At 33.3% G+C, this 20,025-nt stretch overlaps 1 protein-coding gene across 1 annotated transcript in view; it reads left to right on the forward strand.

Annotated features, from left to right (window-relative positions):
• Ncam2 (neural cell adhesion molecule 2) overlaps nucleotides 1-20,025 on the forward strand; it is a 571,884-nt gene that overhangs the window by 540,548 nt on the left and 11,311 nt on the right. Inside the window, exon 16 of the mRNA XM_008832733.2 lies at nucleotides 11,353-11,557. Coding sequence (XP_008830955.1) covers nucleotides 11,353-11,557 — 205 coding nt within the window. The remainder of the gene's footprint in view (nucleotides 1-11,352; nucleotides 11,558-20,025) is intronic.

Raw genomic sequence — 20,025 nt, forward strand, 5'->3', positions numbered from 1 at the left:
TGTATTCCCATAAGAAAGGTTCTTTTAAGTTTTCTCTTCCCCAGAACCAATACTTGTAAAAACTATAGCACACACCACTAGTATTAAAAATTCTTTCTTTTAATTATTCATTGAAAAACATACATGATATTACAAATTGTACCAATGCAATTTTCTATTAGCATTATGACCAGTTTTATATCAGATTACCTTTAATTTAAGAGAAGTGAAAAAGTTTTCAATGAATACATTTGTCAGGAAATTAAAGAGGTAATATTTTTCTAATGCAATCCCATGAATTGCAATTAACAGCATATTACAACAAAAATATAAGAGCTCGAAAGATGGCTTAGCAGTTAACGGCACTGACTGTTCTTTCAGAGGACTCAGGTTCAATTCTCAGCACCCACTGACAGCTAACAACTCTTGGTAAATCCAAGTCTAGGGGATCCAACTCCCTCTTTTGACCTCCACGGTCATTGTGCAACAGAGGTGCACTTACATACATGTAAGTAATACACTCAAACACACAAAATAATAAAAACTTTTAAATAAACAAAGGAGTCTTCATCTTAGAAAACTATGATTCTTTTCAGCAGTATTTGAGAATTTTCAAGTTGTTTTCTATTTTATTGATGTGAATTCATCTAAGATGTCAAAGAGAATAGCAATAAAAATCAGATTCACAAAAATTAATGATGAAACTGACAAAAATGAGAGAAAAGTGAATTACAGCTGCAGTGTTTGGTACAAATTCTAATCACTAATCTCAGCAAAAGTCCACATCCTATCTGAGGAACAATAAGAAAATGATTAGATGACTTATTTGTTTAATACCTTGTTCTTACAAAGATGATGAAAGATTTTCCATACCATTTAGGTGTAAAAGAATTGCAGTCCTGCTAATTTATAAATAATGAATAAATAAGAAGAGACTAGTATTTAAATTTTTAATTCTAACATGGAAATGGTGGTGTATGCCTTTAGTCCCATCTCTCACGAGGCAGAAGCAGACAGATCTCTGTGAGACTGAGGCCAACCTGGTTTACATAGCATATTTCAGGCCAGCTGTCCTTATAGGGAAACCCTGACTCAAAACAAAAACAAAAACAAATCACAAAACAAACAAAAATCTTTTACTTCTGATCACAATTAAATATATAGCTGCAACTGAAAAATTGTTATTAGCTTAAGGTATTTGGTGCTGAGGGTGAAGTTTAGAGGTAAAGGACATGCTTACCATGAGCTGACACGGGTTTTATATGAAGCACTGTAAATATATGATACAAATAATAACATTTTAAAATTCCAATATGTATTCACGTAATGAAAAATTGTATCTCATATAAGGAGAAATAGGTGAAAATATTTAACAAGCTATTGTAAACTAATCAAAAGTAATAAATTATCATAAATACCAACATTTTAATAGGTATCTATGAAATATTCATATATGACCACTTGAAATATCCCAAGTGATTTTTGTGTATTATTATTAAGAATATTTTAGAGTATATGATGCTCCACATTTACATTTTTATCAATATTGAGGTGAAAGTAATTAATAACTGTATTATGTCCAGTGTTAGTAGTGGATAATAAATGCGTGAAAACCTCTCTCTAAAGCAGAAATAATGGACATGAGAAATTCTATTACAATTAATCTCATTTTCTCATTTACATATTTTAAAGTGTTTAAAGAGGAGAACAGACATAAAATCCAGTCATTTTGGCCACAGAGTTTTTCTGTTTAGTTACTGAATAATGATAAATAATTTTTAAATCACCCATGATGATTCAGTGTGATTTTCATACAGTCTGACAAAGTACTAGTGAGCATTGGTGGACAGGACAGCTAGAGATGTGCAGAAATTTATCCCAAATTTATTCCAAACTGCACAAGACCTCTTTCTACACATATTCATAATTACAAATTATTCTTAATTTAAGGTTTTAAAACAATTAAAATCTACACAATATACTGTTATTTCAACATAGTATCCACTTTCACTTTCTCTTTTCTCTAGCATAGAGCCTCATTCTTAAACATTTTCTTACATCTGAACATTTACTTGAATGCTAGGAATTTTTTTTCAATAAGTCCAATACTTTACAATAATTCCCAGGTCTACAAGACACAGGTGTTATTGAAATTAAAATGATCTTAGGGAAAGTTTGTCTAATGAAACCAATGAGAAATTATGAAAACTTAAATAACGGTGGGTTATTTTTAATGAATTTAAAATATTTTTATTTAAATTATGTATAACCTTGGAGTAGCACACTTGGAATGCAAAATATTAGCACGGTGCAGGCAAACGCTCTTATTATTAACAAGAAACTCTTATTTATATATAAAACTATCGCTTTTTTGTGGTATCTTTTGAATTCCAATAAATGAATTTCAGGAACTTATAGGGCTTTATAATAAAATATAGATTTAAATTGGTGCAAGTGAATATATCTGTTAACCTTTGATATTTCACGAGAAAAATCGGATCCTCAACTGATATAAGAAGCACTCAGTGAGTTTATATGAAGCTTCAGTGGACTGATAATATTATATTTTACTGAATAACCAGAATAATATCTCCATAATCCAAGCATCAAATTCCCAAATATCTTACTGATTTAGCTTAGATGAAATCCAGTTGTAGTGTGATACCTGTACTACATTTTAATTTAATGTTTTTATTATTTTGAACATTTTTGATTGATTTTTATTTTATGTTTAAAGTTTCTTTTTCTGCATGCATGTTTGTAAATGCACCAGGAGAAAGCATTGTTTGTGGGGGTAAGAAGATAGTGTCAGGTTTCCCTTGAACTGGAGTAACAGACATTTTTTTAGCCGTCATACAGGTGCTAAGGATCAAAGTAGGTTGAGAGTTCCCAAAGTCATGTCTTCATTTTTATTTTTATTTTTTATTTTTATTATTATTTTTTAAACAAAAACCAAAGTCCAGTTGTGCTGCTCATGCAGTTCTGGGTATGGGGTCATCCACTAAAGCAGGACTGGCCCACCATGTTCCACACCTTTAAAGAAAACTGACTCTACTTCCCCATAACCTTCAACTGTCAATATTTCCTCAGTGAGGGATGATGGCTCTATGAACCCCTCTCCTTCCATGTTACAGTGGAGCGCTCCATTGACATGAATTTTCTACACTTTGTTCAATTGTGAATTTCCTTATTAACCACTGTGTTCTGAACAAAGAAATTTCTCTTAGGAATTCTGAGAACTGCATTATTCTAAAAGCTATAAAGATACGTCTTTAGAGAACAATTGGATACTATGTGCACTTATCTGAAAAGTAGTAATAAATTCAGGCCTGGAGACACTGAGTCTCCAACCATTGTATTACGTTTTATACCCTTATTCCCTTATTGTGTAACTAGAACAAGACTAATTGGCATTTAAATTTTTAATACCAAATATTCTTTATAACATATAAAAAGCACAAACTTGCTTTTGTCTTTTTAAAGTTTTAAGATGAATATCTCCACTGGATTAAAATATTAAGTTTTTTAAAGTATTTTATGAGAAGCATATCTAATTTTATGTTTTATACTTACATGGAAATTTAATATTAAACTGGCTTCCTTTGTTTTTTCATTTGTTTAACTTTTAAATTTTCATAAACATTCTCCTTATATGTTGAACATCTCTCTCCCCATGTCCTGCTACTCTTCCTATTTCTCCCTTCAGTTCAGGAGGTAATTAGCTTTGTTCTACTAAGACATTTCCACTTCTAAATTTCCAACCATCTAAAGGCTCAAAATGGTTCACATTCTAGCATTATTTGTTGTTATTTTGCCTTGATGCATGCCACTCTGATAGTTTAAGATGAAATTTCATTAAAAAAAACTATTTTATTTATTATTTTCATTTTATGTGTATGAGTGTATTGCCCGCATGCCTATAAGTGAACGTGTGTCATGCCATGACTGTGGAGATCATAAAACAGTGTCAGAAATCATGGAACTGGAGTTACAGATGGTTAACTACCATGTGGGTGCTGTGGCTAGAACCCAGGTCCTCTGTAAAAGCAGTATGTGCTCTTAACCACTGAGCCATCTCTCCAGTTCAGGATGAAATTTCAATGTTGCTTTGATATGCATTTCTCTATCAGTTCATTAGATTGAACATTTTTCCTGTGTTTATTACACACTTATACTTCATCTTTCAAAAACTGTGTTATAATCTCATGCATTGATGGGATTGTCGAGTTTTTGTTGTTTAGTTTTGTGAGCACATTGTATAGTGTAGATATTAGTATTTTGGTCAATGTAGAGCTAACAATGCCTTTCTCTTATTCTCTAGGCTGTTTCTTCATTCACTTCCTTTGCTATGCAAAAATTTTTATTTCAGTAAGTTCCATTTGTTGATTTCCGGCATACATTCCTGAATAAAGGAAGTCTATTCAGAAAGTAATTGTCGATGTTGATATCTTGAAATAGTTTCCTCACTTTTTCCCATGACCTTTTCAGAGTTCAAGGTATTGCTTTAAAAGTCTTTGATCTGTTTGAACTTAATTTTTGTTCAGTGTGAGACTGGAAACTAATTTTCTTACACGTGAATAACCAATTTTCACATATTTATTGAGGAGGCTGTCTTTTCCTATGTCATCATGGATATCTTTGTAAAAAATCAGGTCGCTATAGTTGAATTGGTCTACAATAGAGTATTCCATTGATCTGTTTGTTTGTTTCTATCCCAGTACCATGCTGATTTTGATAATATGTTTCTGGAGTATATCTTGAATTAAGATACATTCAACATTTTCTTTTCTCTCAGCATTGTTTGTACTACTAGGGATTTTTGTTCTTCCATACTAAATTTAACATTTCTTTTTTTTTTCTCTCATTTCTTCTGCTTCTGTGAATAACAGAATTGACATTTTGTTTGAGATTACATTGAATTAGTAGATAGCTTTTGGTAAGATGGCCATTTTCAAAACATCAGTTCCTCCACTCTATGAGAATGTGAGAGTATTCCATCTTCACCATCTTCTTCAATTAGTTATTTCAGTGTTTTAGTGTTTGTTGTTTAGGTCTTTTATTCCCTTGGTATATTAGTTTCTTCTCTCCCTGTTGTGACAAAATACATGATAAAAACACAGTGAGGGGGAATGATATATTTTGGCTTAAATTTTGAGATGTATAGTCTACTGAGGCAGGTATGGAAAGGTATCACATTCCTGAGGCAGCTGATCATACTGCATCTGTAGAAAAGAAATAAACAGAAAGCGGATCTTGGCTATAAAACCCCAAGACACACCCCTAGAGATCCATTTCCTTCAACTCCTTAAGGGTTCACGAGTTTCACACACATTACCTCTTGCTGAAGATCATGTGTTTGAACATAAGAGACTATGTAAAATATGCCGCTTGCAAACCACATAATTACATACCTGGAATCCACAATATTATGATCGTTTCATGCTTCAAAATGCATCCATTGCAACTACAAAAGCACACATAGTGTCTACCTGTCTCAACACTTTACCCAATCCAGAGTTTAAAGTATCTTCTGACACTCCAGGCAATCCTTAGCTGTGAGCCCCTATACCATAAAAAGTTGCGTAGTTCTAGTATACAATGCACATAATAAACATTTCCTAAAAGGATGAAATGGGCCTCCCCTATGTAAAAGAATGGATTATATATTACTTAAAAAATGAATGCCTCAACCAAAACGAAACCATAACCCAGTTTGGAAAAAACTAATCCCATAGCTCTATTTCAAGCTTCTGCGACCTACAATAAAATGACGTGGGCTCCAAAGGGCTTGGCTATATCTACTTTTCCAGACCTCCTGTTTGCAGTACAATCAGCCTTATTATGGATCCAGATTCACTTTACTCCTGAAGTCTGGACATTTATCATGAAGGGATGTGGGATTTTGTGAAAAGTATTGTTTTGCAGCTCTTAAAATGATCATATGGTTAATTATTTCTATCTGTGATGTTTTATATTTATTGTTTTGCATATGTTGAAGCATTCCATCACCTCTCAAATGAAGCCAACTTGATCACAATGAACCGAGTACATCTTTTTTATGCATTCTTGAATTATGTTCACAAACATTCGATTGATTATTTTACATTTATATATTTTTTACATGATTGATGTATGGTATTGTTTTTATTGTGCCTATCTCTTATTTTGGTGTTGGGATAAAATGACTTCAGAAAATCAGTTCGTTTCCTTTTCTTTTTATATATTATGAAATAATTTGTACACATTTCTTAGTTCTATAAATGTATGGTAGAACTCAGCAATGAATCTATCTGGGCTTGGCTTTCCTTAATTGGAATATTTAGCATTACTGCCCAAATTTTATTATTTAGATCTGTTTATTTTTAATTTTTTTGTTTTTAAATTTTTATGGTTATGAGCGTATAGCTTGCATGCCAAGCAATGCCTGCAGAGGCCAGAAGAGGATATCAGATTCCCTGGAACTGGAGTTACAGATGGTCATTAGCCACCATGTGGGTGCTGGGAATTGACATTTTGTTTATGATTACATTGAATTAGTAGATAGTTTTTGGTAAGATGGCCATTTCACACATCAGTTACTCCACTCTATGAGAATGTGAGATCATTCCATCTTCTGGTTTCTTCTTCAATCACCTACTTCAGTGTCTTTAAGTTTTTGTTGTTTAGGTCTTTTATTCCTCTGGTATATTAGTTCCTTCTCTCCCAGTTGTGACAAAATACATGATTAAAAACACTGTGCAGGTAAAGGATATATTTTGACTTAAATCCTCAGTGTGTACAGTCCATTCAACCATCTTTCCAGTCCCAATGATCTGTTTAAATTTTGTCTTATCTTAGTTGACCATTTGCATGGCATAATCATCTAGGAAGTCACACATTTCTGTTAGACTTTTCCAATTTAGTGGAATCTATCTTTCTATAATTGTATTAAACACGTTTTGTATTTCATTAATATCTCATGGTGATGTCTCCCTTTATATTTGTACTTTGAATTGCATTAGTATTATTTTTCATTGAATGTGTAAAATTTGTTTATATTTTATAATTTCTGAAAAAAAAATTTTCTATTCACTGATTTGGGGTCTCTCTTGTTCTTGTTTTTCCAAGATTCTAAATGCATTGCTCAATTGTTTGCTTGCTATGCCTGACTCTTTAATGTAGGCACTTGTAATGATGCATTTCATTTTGGGGACTGCTTTCATTGCATTCAATAAATTTTCTTTGGTTTTTCTAATTTGACTCAATTTAAAAATATATTATTTTTATTGATTCTTTGAGAATTTCATACAATGTATTTTGATCATATCCAAATCCTATCACCACATCTGCCTTCCTATTTACCCTAACTCCCTACTCTCCATTTCATGTTCTACATTTTTAACTTCTGTTCAGTTCATTTTGTTTTCCTAAAGTATTTTTGGTTGTGAGATCACCCCTGGAGCATGGTCAACCTACCTGGCATGAAAGCCTTTAAGAAAACAGCCGTCCTTCTCTGAACAGCTATCAATTGATAATAGTTCCTCTCATGTTCACCTCTCTTCTCCATGTTGGAATTTTGATTGATATGCCAGGCTTTTACATGTCTTGTGCATGTTGTCAAATCTGCTGTTGGTTCATATGTACATCTGCTGTTTTGTGTCCAAACAACACATTTTCCTTGTGTTCACCAATCACCATCTGATTCTAACAGTCTTTCCACTCCTGTTCTTGGAGGCTTCCTGAGACTTCAGAGGAGGGATGTGATATGTGATACAGATGTCACATTTAAGGCTGTGCATCCACAGTATCTTTTTCTCTGCATGTGGACTAGTTTTAAATCTCTAAGTTATTCACCATCTGCTCTGAAAAAAAGTTTATCTGAAGAGCGTTGAAAGACACAGTGATCTATAGAATCAATGATAACTGAAATTTTTAGATCTCCTTTTTTAGTTTTTTTCAGTAACTTATTCATCATTAATGGCATGTTGTTCAATGATCAAGAGTTTGTTTATTGTCTGTAGTTTTACTTGCTGTTGAGTTTTATTTTTATTCCATTGTGGTCAAATACAATACTAGAAATTATTTCAATTCCCTAATATTTGTCATTTCTTCCTTTATGTCCTACCATATAATGTCTTTTTTGAGAAAGTTACATGGGCTGCTCAACCACATGGTTATTTGGCAGTGTTTGAATGGAAAATTTGTAGATGCCTTTGGGTCTCTTCAGTCTATGATATGGTTTAACACAGATACTTAAGATTTTTTTTTTCAGCGTGACCTATCAATGTAGCATGTTTAAATCATCCACTATTACTGTGGGGGGGTTAATTTTTCATTTTATATCTACTTTTAAAAAATATTTTATTTATTATTTTTATGTATATGCATGTATTGCCTGCATGTAGGTAAGTGCACCCGTGTTGTACAATGCCCACGGAGGAGAGAAATGCTGTTGGAGCCCCTGGAACTGGAGTTACGGACAGTTGTTAGCTGCCATGTGGGTGCTGGGATTCGAACATTTGTCTTCTGCAAGAATAGCCAGTGTTCTTAATCGCCAAGCCATCTCTCCAGCCCCCTTATGTCTACTTTCATACTATTACTTATTTTCTGAAATTCAGTCTAATAGTGCTCAATGCATATGTATGTAGAATTTTAAGGACCTTTGATGGATTGTTCCCTTATTGTGAACTTTCCTTTATTACTTCTGATTAGTCCTTGTCTAAAGTATATTTTGTGAGATATTTGAAACATGACCTTTGCTTGTTTACTAGTTCAATTTGTTGGAAATACCTTTCTCTATTCTTTCTGAAGTAGCTTCTGTCGTGTGATTAATGAATTTTGTTTTAAATCCAATGTGCCATTCTGTATCTTTTGATTGGCAGTTGAAACTATTAATATTTAGAGTTTTTGATAGCTGTGTATTAATTCCTTTTATTGATGTTTTTCAATTCTTCATTTAGATAACAACTCTTCCAGTTGAATCATAGTTGAATTTATCTTCATTTTCAGTTTAAAGGATTACTTACGATCTTTTCTGTAGAGATGGCATAGTGCTCACCAATTTTTCAGCCGGTTTTGGGTTATGAAAAGTTTTTTTTTCTTCTGTTAGGACAATGATTTTGCTGAATATAGTAATGTGGGTTGACTGCTGTTGTTAACTTTCAGAATTTGGAATTCATTATAAGCACTCCTGACTTTAAATTTCCCACTGAGTAATCTGCTGCTATTCAGATGGGCTTGCTTTCAGCCATGCCTTGATGTTTCTCTCTTGCAGTTTCAATACATTCTCCTTTCTGCTTATTTAGTGTTTTAACATTAATATCATATAGGAATGTTATTCCTATCTTATATATTTGGTATATAACTTCTGAACCTAAATAACTCCTGAACCTGCATGAGCATCCCTTTCTTTATAGTTGAAAAAATTGTTATGGTTTCATAAAAACATTTTTTTTAATTTCTTTACCATGACATTCTTCTCCTTCTGTGCCCATGATTCATAGAATTAGTGTCACATATATAACAAATGCTCCGTTCTGTTATCTTTGCCATTCCTTGAATTTTCAATCCCTAAACCTTCTCTTCAGACCCTGATACTTCACTTGATCAATGCCATTGGTAAACCTTTCCATGAAACTTTTAATTTGACCTTTGCACGCTTTCATTTCTAATATTTTAGATTGTTTTTCTTCAGCATTTCTGTCTCCTTGGGGGATTCTACATTCACATCTGTGTTGAGTTCTGCTTGTCATTCAGCTGCTTCTTTGTTTTCTTTTGTATTTCATCCAGATATGTGGTATTTGTTATTTTCTTGAAGATATTTATAATCATTCTTTAACTCAAATGTTGGAATTTTATCTAATTCCCTTTCAGTGAATGTGATTAATGCAAAATAATTATTTTTTGAAGAGTCATGTTGCTTTATGTATTGACTGTTTTTTTTCTTGTTGTGACACTACACTTGGCAAAAATAACTTAAGGAAGGAAAGGCTTATGTCTTCTCAGAACTTGAGGGTAGAGTCCATTCATACAGTGGCAGCACATATTTATAATGTACATATTTCCTGAAAAAGTAAGTTTAGACATAGCATTCATTTCTTTTACAGAAAAAAATAAAGATTCAAACAAGTTTAATGTATTCAATTCAATCTGCTGATTCTTATTTAAAGTAAGATCACTTATTTTCAATCTTTTGGGTCAATATTTCTTCAAGTCATACCAAAATAATAAATCTACATGTAAGTATATATTTTTAAAAATTTAATATTACACAAAAATTTAATTGAAAACTGGTTTTACTCAAAATTCAAATTTATAACTTTCCCTATATCTCCCAATGTGTTTCATATCAATTACATAAGGAACATCCTATTTTAATTTTTGTTAGCAAATATATTTTACCTTTAATAAGAGAATGTTATAGTTTTACAATGTTATATAAGAATATTCTTAGACTATGCTCTTATATTATTTTTTAGATATTGTATCTATAATATAGCTACATCTTCCTTTCCCTCTGTTTGCTGGATCAGTTCAATTCACTTTCTCATGTTTTTATTTTCCTACCTTTACTGCTATAATTGCTTAATCTCATCTCATATTCAACTCTAGATATGGAATCTTAATTTTACTGCCTCCTGTTTTTACCATTTTCCCCCATTTCCCCATATACCATCCTCTTTCCAGTGACGCCTTCATAGACACTGTGTGCAAGTCAAATGGGATTCCTTACCAACACAGGCAACAACAAATTGGTCCATCTTAGACATTCAATTTTTCATGATGTCAAATAAAAAAGATCATTAAAATGTAAAAATTATAGCTATAAATGGTCTTTATTAAAATGTTAAGTGGAAAATGCAAGCAATCCACTTATAATGAAATGATGGTTTCAAAATTATTTAAAGATGGGTATTTAAAAAATTTCACTGTCAAAGTATAGTTCTTGGAGCCATCCAAATGAAGGTTTTCATCTGAATGCTAAAATTAACCACAATGAACATTTATATAACCTTTCTCTAACAGATATATTAAATTATATTTTCTTTTTTAACATTGTGATTATCTATAATGACTCTGAATTTCTGATAAATTACAGTTCAGGATATGATCATATTCATTTTCTTCCCCACAGGGAATCAAGAACTACATTGAAAAGATACTTATCTTCCTTCTAAAGAGAATTTTTTTAAATTATATTTTAACATGTCAGTGCTTAAAATATGATTTAATAGCCAGACAATAGTACTGATAATCAAGAAATTGAAGCTTGCTAGTTACAACTACTTTTTTTTTTACTTTCCATATATTTGAGTATTACTACAGATTAATTTGAAAAGTCTTCAAAGTTTCTGAACTTAGATTTGATGGAGTTGTTTCCTTTTATTTTTTAAGACACACTTTTTAATGGCCTTGGACTTGGAGCCATCATTGGCCTTGGAGTTGCTGCCCTTTTGCTAATCCTTGTGGTAACAGATGTCAGCTGCTTCTTCATTCGACAGTGTGGGTTACTGATGTGTATCACGAGGAGAATGTGTGGGAAGAAAAGTGGCTCCAGTGGCAAAAGTAAAGAACTCGAAGAAGGAAAAGCCGCGTACCTGTAAGTATTAGGTGTTTGTTCAAATCGTACTGTTGAAACCCCACAGTTAAACCTGTGTGCTTTCTTGAAGAGGCTTGTCTTCAAAGCAAGGTTAAGTGTTCCACTCAAAGACACTGCACATACCACTGTCAAAGATTTTCCTTAAATATGTACATTGAGGAAACATAAGACCTTGTATAGTCAAGTCACTTGGAAAATGTTCTTAAAGTAAATGTCAGGTTTGGAGCAAAACTGAAAGTTTTACTACTGTGTTAAGAAACCATAAGCATGTGATCTGTTGTAGGTTTGCCAAACAAATGAATTAGCTTATGATGTATCCCAACAATTTTCAATTCAAAATGGTTGAAAGAAAGGCATCAAACTGGCCTGTGTTACAAGTTCAAGGAACTTGATTCAAATAATAAAACAAAAGTATGTCACCACAATTTATGAAATCACTATATACAGACTTCAGAATATCAGATTCTAAATATAATGTCTTTTATTTGAAGATGCTACAACCATTCGAACTTGAACTTCTTTTAGAAGTTTCCTTTACTTAAGTAAAATATGAATTTTAAGAAAATATTTAGAGCTGAATTTAGAGGAAAATAGCATTGTTGGGTGAAGGGATTATTAAAACATAATAACATGCCAGATGGCTTTATTTGTCAACTTGACACTCCTTGGTGGAGGGAGCCTCAGTTGGTAAATTGCCTTCATTGGACTGGCCTGTGACCATGTCTGTGGGGCATCTTCTTGATCACTAAGAGATAGTGGAGTGCTCAGTCCACTGTGGGTGGTGCCACCCCTAGGCAGGTGGGCCTATATTGGATAAGAAATTAGGTTGGGCACTGATCACAGGAGCAAGCCAGTAAGCAGCATTCCTTGTGACCGGTGTACCAGCTCCTGCCTCCAGCTTCCTGCTCTGACTTCCTACCTCGGGGTCCTTGATGAATTGTTGCTCAGGAGATGTAAGCCAAATAAACCCTTTGCTCCTCAAGTTGGTATTTGTCAGAGTATTTTGTCACAGCAATGGAGAAACAAACTCAAACATGTGACATACATATATATTTATTTATTTATTTATTTATTTATTTATTTATTTATTGATGTATTGTTTTGTTTTTAGAAACACTTATATCTGATCTCAAAGAGACAATAGGCTCAATGAAAAACATTCATAAAACACAAGAAATTATACATCCACTAACATATGCATGTTTTTGCCTATGTAATCCTGCTCTTCAAGAGGATCTGAGTTCCATGCTCAGCAATGATGTTAAGTAATTCCAGTTCCAGAGAATCCTCAAGTCTTTTCAATTCAAAGTTTTTCATTAGAATGCTATGACTTAAAATTAATTTTACAGTTTACTTCTACCTATAACCCCTTTTGTAAAACATACATTTTTGAAGGGCTGAAAACTTGGCTCAGCAGTTAAAAATACTGGCTGCTCTTGCAGAGGACCTGGATTCAGTTCATAGAACCCTCTTTGCAGCTTAAAACTTTTCTTATCTCTAGTTCCAGAGGGACTGTCCTCCTATTCTGGCCTCTATGGACATTGAGCAACATGTGTGCACTTACATACATGTAGACAAAACACTCATATCTACACACAAACACACACACACATCCCTACACACATAGAATATATGTCTATGTATGTGCGTGTGTGTATGTGTGTGTGTCATTATCATGACCTCCAAATTTTAAAAAAACGTTTCAACCTTTTTAAAAATTATCTGATTGAATTGAGAGATATTTTTCTCATCTAAAACTTTCCAATTAAAAAAGTACTATTGTTTTATGATTTGTCTGTTTTCATCTTAGTATATTTGTCAACAATAATTTTCCTTTGTATTTTCTGCAAAGGACATTTTCAGTGATGAAGTACTAATTAAGTGGGGTAAATGAGTTTCTAGGGCTGAGAAGATGGTAAAAGACTGGTTCTGCAAGATTAAGTACCTGAGTTAGACCCCAGTACACATGTAAATGTGGGGCATAGTGTTATGGATCTGTAACACCAGTGCTGGATTGAATGAGACAGGTGAATCCTAGTGTATTGCTCACCAGCCAGCCTGGCCAAGACATCAAGCCACAGAATCATATGACTCTCAAAAAATAATACAGAGAAATCATAGGAGACTACATTGCAATGTGAACATGAGGCCTCCATAGGCATTGACACAGACAAGTCTACACATATACACATACCACACATATAATATACACATCATATCACATAAGCAAATGAATCAATAACTAATACAAGTTTAAATTGATGCAAATAAATTATCATCTGTTTGAGGTTGAAGACAGATGTAAAGAACAATTCTTGTTTTACTTACAAATTGATGTTGACATATTGATCAGTGATACTAAACACAGTGGGATCAACTTGATATCCACTACCTCTGATTTCTTCATCATAGTGTTCTTTACATCCTAATAACCTTTTGTGTTTTATTATGTTGTCAGTCAATGAACAAATTTATAAAATCTGTTAATCATTTGTATTTAAATAGAGTCATGTGATAAAATCCATTGAATAAAGAGTATAATAATTACACGAAGGCTTATAATTTATATAGAATAATAATTTCGTTTGTTTTGCACGTGTGTATATGTGTGTGTAGTGTGTATGCATATGTGAATTTTCATGAATGTGACTTTGCATATGTGTGTATACATTTATTAGGAGGCTCTAAGTTGACAAGTTTGTGTCAAGTGTCATTTGCAGTATCTCTCAAATTTACTTATTGAGGCAGGGTATCTTACTGAAATTGGAACTTGCTGGTTCAGTGTAGTCGAGCTAGTCAGCTTCCCTCAGAGTTTCCCTGTCACTGCTTCTTAAATGTTGAGACTACAGGAAACTGTCACACCTGCCTGCACCTTATGTGCATTCTGGGGATCGGAACTTATTTCCTCTTGCTGAAAGTACTTTGTTCACTGAGCCATCTTCAAGCCCTATGTAATTATTTGATTATGTACATATGTGTTTATTTATAGATTAATTTTTATATGTATAGAGTTATCTAGTGGATATAAATATAAGAAATAATATGGGAGGAGTTGGCAGAGAAGGAGAGGGCATGGTTTTCATCAAAACACCTTATATGCATGTATGAAATTCTCCATAAATTATTTATTAAAAAAATAAATAAAAAGGGTGTGCCAAAAACTGTTTGAGAACTTGTAAAAAAGGTAAAATATTTATTTCAAATACGGATCACATTCCAATATAAAAATAGTTAAAAATCAATTAATATTCAAAATGTCCAATAGGGCCTCACCTTCAAATTCTGGGAGGAAACCAAGAGCTGTGGCAGTAGCCTGTGTTATTTGGAGAATTTCCTTTACACACTAACAAATTACAGGAAGTTTTCTCCTGCCTGACACTGAATTTTTTGTTAAAACGTCTTAGCTATTCATGTGCACTCATATATACATATATATTATATGTGTATTTTTCAGTAGGATTTTGTAATAATATATTTTCATCTGGTTTTTCAAACCATCTAATCATTATTTAATTCACATCTCCATCCTTATAGTGCCCAACATCTTAATTTCCCCTTTTATAAACTCCATCTCCTTGAGTCCTTTTTTCCTTGTTTCTCTTGAGTTCCTTCTTTCTCTTTACTCCTTTGGTTCCTTAACATTTTCCTGATCGTTGTGTTTAAATCAGGATATGTACTCACATTTAAAGTCTTGGAGTTTAGATCCACAAATGGGAGGGAACATATGTCATATGTCACTTGTTTTTCAAGTTTGTGTTATGTTACTTCACTTAGTATAACAATTTCTAGTTCCATCAAGGTACATACGAATTTCATGATTTCATTTTTTCTTTACTGCAGAGTAGAACTTGATTGTGTAAATACATGAGATTATCATTATCTATTTACCAGTTGAAGGATATTTAGGACGTCTCAATTCCTTAGCTATTTGCACCTCCTCTGTCAACCACCCAATTTAATGTGCTCTCATAGGTATATATATATAGAGAGAGATGTAGTTAACTCTCTATATATTTGTCTATCTATATCTACACACACACAGACACACACACACACATATATGAGAAAGAGAGAGAGCAAGAGAGAGATAGAGGTGTGTATGTGTGTATATATGGCCTAGAGTCTGATTTGTGTCCCCAAATATTCTTCAGTCTGGGCCCATCCACTGGGCCAAACAAGAGTACCAGTCCTGTAAAACATTTTCTTTCCCCATCTCAGGAACCTATAATTGTCAGAAGTTCCTTAGATTGGGTTGGTAATTCTTAGTCACTTCCCCATGTCTAAGCTGGGATTTTGTCTTCTTTTAGCTTGCATTGGTCTTCTGAATGCTGTTAACATTGCTGTGTGTTAATATGAGTAACTGACCAGCTCTTCAGAAGACTCTGTTTTCTTGTGATTAGCCACCTCCTCTGACTCTTACAATCTTATGCCCCTCTTCTGCAATGATTCCTGAACTTTGAGAAGCAAAGGTTTGAAATATGTGTCCTATTCAAGGATAAGTACTCTATGGCCTTTTGTTCTTTGCACATTCATGAATTGTGGGTTTCTTTGTTAACATCTGCTACATAAGAAATCCTCTCTAGTGAGAGCTGAGTAATGCATTCACACTATGTGTAGATGCGGCATTGAATATGTGTCATTTAGGACTATGTGTCTCACAGATAATTATTCTATTCATTTAGTCAGTTCTGGAATTGTACAGTTGTCTCCATCAGCTTCAAAAAAAGCTTCTTTGAAGAAGAATGGAAGGTACATTTGTCTGTAAATGCAAGGATGCATATTTAGACTACACTAAGATATTACTTTGGTCTAGAGTAGGGGCAAATTAAGTTTTCAATGGGATCCATGACATCTCCAACCATGTATATTTGGCTTGGTTTACAGTACCACACATGAGTTCCCTTCCATTAGGCAGGCCATGATTCCAATCTGACAGTTGTTCCTTACCCCAAGGTAAAAGTGCCACTGCTACACAAATATTGGTAGTTTTCAGTGCCAGTCATTGATATTTATTAAGTTCTACAGATGGGTAGGAACATTGGCAAATTTCTTCCTTGGCAGCAAATACAGTATCCTCTGATATCACGCAAGCTAGTCATTAGGGAAGATGAAATCATAAGTGATTTTGATTTGCATTTCCCTAATTACTAAGAGTAGTGAAAACTTTACAGTGTTTCCTAACCATTTTTATTTCTTCTTTTGAGAGTTCTCCCTGAGATCCATAACTCATTTTTTTAATTGGATAATTTTTTTCTTGCTTCTTTTTTTTGAGTTTTATGTATTTTCTAGATATTAATCCCCTGTCACATGTATAGCGGGTAAAGAATTTCTCCCACTCTGCAGCTTTCCTTTTTACTTGATTGTCTCCTTTCCTTGACAGTGGTAGTTTAGTTTAATGAGGTTCCATTTGTTGATTGTTGACCTTAATTCCTGAGCTCCTGATGTCATATTTAGAAAAGCTTTCCTTTATCTATATCTTCTAGGATGCTTCCTAACAGTTTCAGGGCTTCAGGCTTCACATCGAGGTCTTTGATCCATTTGGAATTGACTTTTGGAGTTGGAGGGTGATAGGTATGGGTTGATTTGTTGAAGATGCTGTATTTCCTCCTGTGTGAGTTGTTGGCACCTGTGTCAAATATTGCCTATTTGTAAAATACAGGTGGCCCTTCTGTGTGCACTCATGTTTGGGTGTTTTGTTGTTGTTCTTGTTGTTGTTACATTGATCTAGTTATTTTAAAAGTCGAGTTTTACAATGTATGTTTTACATGTTTTTACTTAACAATAGAACAACAAAATATATGAGACAAACTAAATATAGGGAGAGCTAAATGTTTTTGTTTTGTTTTGTTTTTTGTTTTTGTTTTTGTAAATTTCAAGCTCACCACTCCTCTGTCAAAAGTGGACAGATCAAAAAGGAGGAAGGATTGAAGAAGTATAACTTAAAGACAAAAAAATAAAAAAAAATCATAAAGAAGGAAAAATTTAAAATATTAAGGAAATAGTCAAACAATACAATACAATCAAATATCTGGATACGTCTGTCATGTATAAAATAACTTATTCTGAAACAGAACGCTTATAAATCTCAAGTAGAATAGTCAAAAAGAAACATCATATTCTGAGTAAACCCAATCCTTGAGTAAAATTTGAAAAGTAGGAATCACACAACATCTGCTCTGAGACACCAAGGAATTAAACTAGAAATCAGTAAGAAAAGGAAAGTTGGAAAATATCTGAAAGTCTGCAGAGACTATGACATACTTCCAAGTACAACACGAGTTGTTTCGTTTTGTTTTGTTTTGCTGTTTTGTTTTGACAGAGTAGCCCTATAGTCCCAGCTGGCCTGCAATTACAACAGAGTTTTAAAAGAAAAAAGTCTTGAGAAAAATTTAGAAATATTTGAACAAGATGGAAATAAAGCACAACTTAACAGAGGTTAAGGTAATGAGGTAAAAGCAGTGCTGAGAGCTTTATAGTATTTAATATGATTAGGAAACATATAGGAAAATTTTAAATTTCTGTCTCAGAAAACTAGACTAAAGAGGAATAAATAAAGTTCAAATTAAGGAGAATAATGTAAATAAAATATGAGAACAAAAGAAAAAGGAAAATCAATAGAACAAAATCAATGAAACTGAAAGTTAATCAGCTGTAAGAGATTAACAAAATTAACATGGAGAGCGAAAAGGGGAGAGAGAATAGAAGAAGGATTAGCCAGAGCAGGAGGAGAAGGAATGGGAGGATGGGAGGTGGAAAAGTAGGAGAATTAGAAGAACAAGGAGGAGGAAGAGAAGAAAGAGGAGGGGAAGGAGGAGGAGGGAATACAAATAATAATAAGAATGGAAAGGTATCCTCAGAGAATGTGGTCATTCAATGATAAGAAAGATATTCCCACATATTTGGTACTTGGAAGAGCTACATAAACTCATAAAAAGACATCTGGCAAAACAGACCACAAGAACAAACAGACAATATCAGGAAACCTTCATATAATAAAAGCATTTAATCTATAATGAATAACATATAAAAGTAGAAAATTGAGCCCAGATTGGTTTACATAAATTCCACCAAAGATTTAAGAAATTATGAGTCCACAATTTTCTTCATACTACAGACCAGATAAAATACTTCCTAGCTAACTCTTGACCAGCATTAACCACATACAGAAACCAGAGCAAGAGACTGAAGAATACCAACCTGTCCACATATACACAGAAAGAGACTAAGCTAAAGTTCAGGGGCAGTGGGCTTTTCAACCAACCTTAATATCACACAGATCTTTTATATTTAGAGGCAATTATCAGATATTTTCTCTAAACATGATTAATCATTTCCTGCAGAGTTTTGGATTTTAGAAATTAAAAAAAAAAGATTACTTTTACGAATATCTATATTTTCTTTTATTTTTGCCAACAATTATTTCTATCATTTTGATGTGGTTTTACAGGATATATGGAGATAAGCGTAACAAAGCAGACCATCCACTGCTCAAAGTGTGTTATCAGCAGGGCCTGGTGCCACATTCTTTTAATCCCAGCACCACGAAGCCAAAGGAAATCTGTGAAATCCAGGCCAGCCTGGTGTACTTAGTTCCAGTCCACCGTGAGTTTCAGGACAGCTGGAGCTATAGGGATACCCTGTGAAAACAAAACAAAACACCAAATATGTTATTATCTTTAAATTTCAACATTTTTGTGTCTGCTAATCTCTAGACCATTGCTTACTAGTTTGCTTTGTTGTTTTAGTAGTCCTAGCTCATATGGCTTTCAAAATTCAATAACAAGAGTCACTATTTCTGTGTCCTTACGTTTCCTAGCTTCTTCCTGCCCATCTTTTCCTTACTTCTTATCCCTGGAAAGCATTCACCTTTATGGTCTTCATATTTTCACCTCCTTCACAATATTTAGTATTTGGAATTGTATAGTTTGAAGTGCAGGGTTTAGTATGTGAAGCCACATTATGGTGATGCTAAAATACAAATAGCCTGATTCATCTATCTCAGCCTGGAAGTGACCAGAGTTGCCGAGAATCTGTTTCTTCAGATTTCTTTCACAACTGTGCTTTTGAACAACGGCTCACTTTGTTTATTGAAAAAGAGTATCCAACATCAAATGGGGAAGGAAAGGAGGAACTATCTTATCCAAAGATTATGTCTTTTCTGACCCCTACTGACCTAACATAAACACACATACAGCCAAAAGAGAGGTTATTGGATCTTTAGCATTAAAATGTAGGGAATTAAAACCTATTTTTCTCTCTTCTCTCTCCCTCTTTGCTCTCTTGCTCTGTTTCTTTGTTTTGTTCATTATTTCAGCCATAGTCTTGGGGAAAAAAGCTCTTGTGTTTACATAAATTATGAAAAAAATTCATATTTTTAGACATATGATAAAGGTAACATTTGAATATGTAGTTACCAATGGAAATCCTGGCATATTCTTTAAATTATTTTTTTAATTTAAACTACTTTT

Source organism: Nannospalax galili, unplaced genomic scaffold, assembly GCF_000622305.1.
Source record: "Nannospalax galili isolate Female #2095 unplaced genomic scaffold, S.galili_v1.0 scaffold256, whole genome shotgun sequence".
In the NCBI taxonomy this organism is placed as follows: Eukaryota; Metazoa; Chordata; class Mammalia; order Rodentia; family Spalacidae; genus Nannospalax; species Nannospalax galili.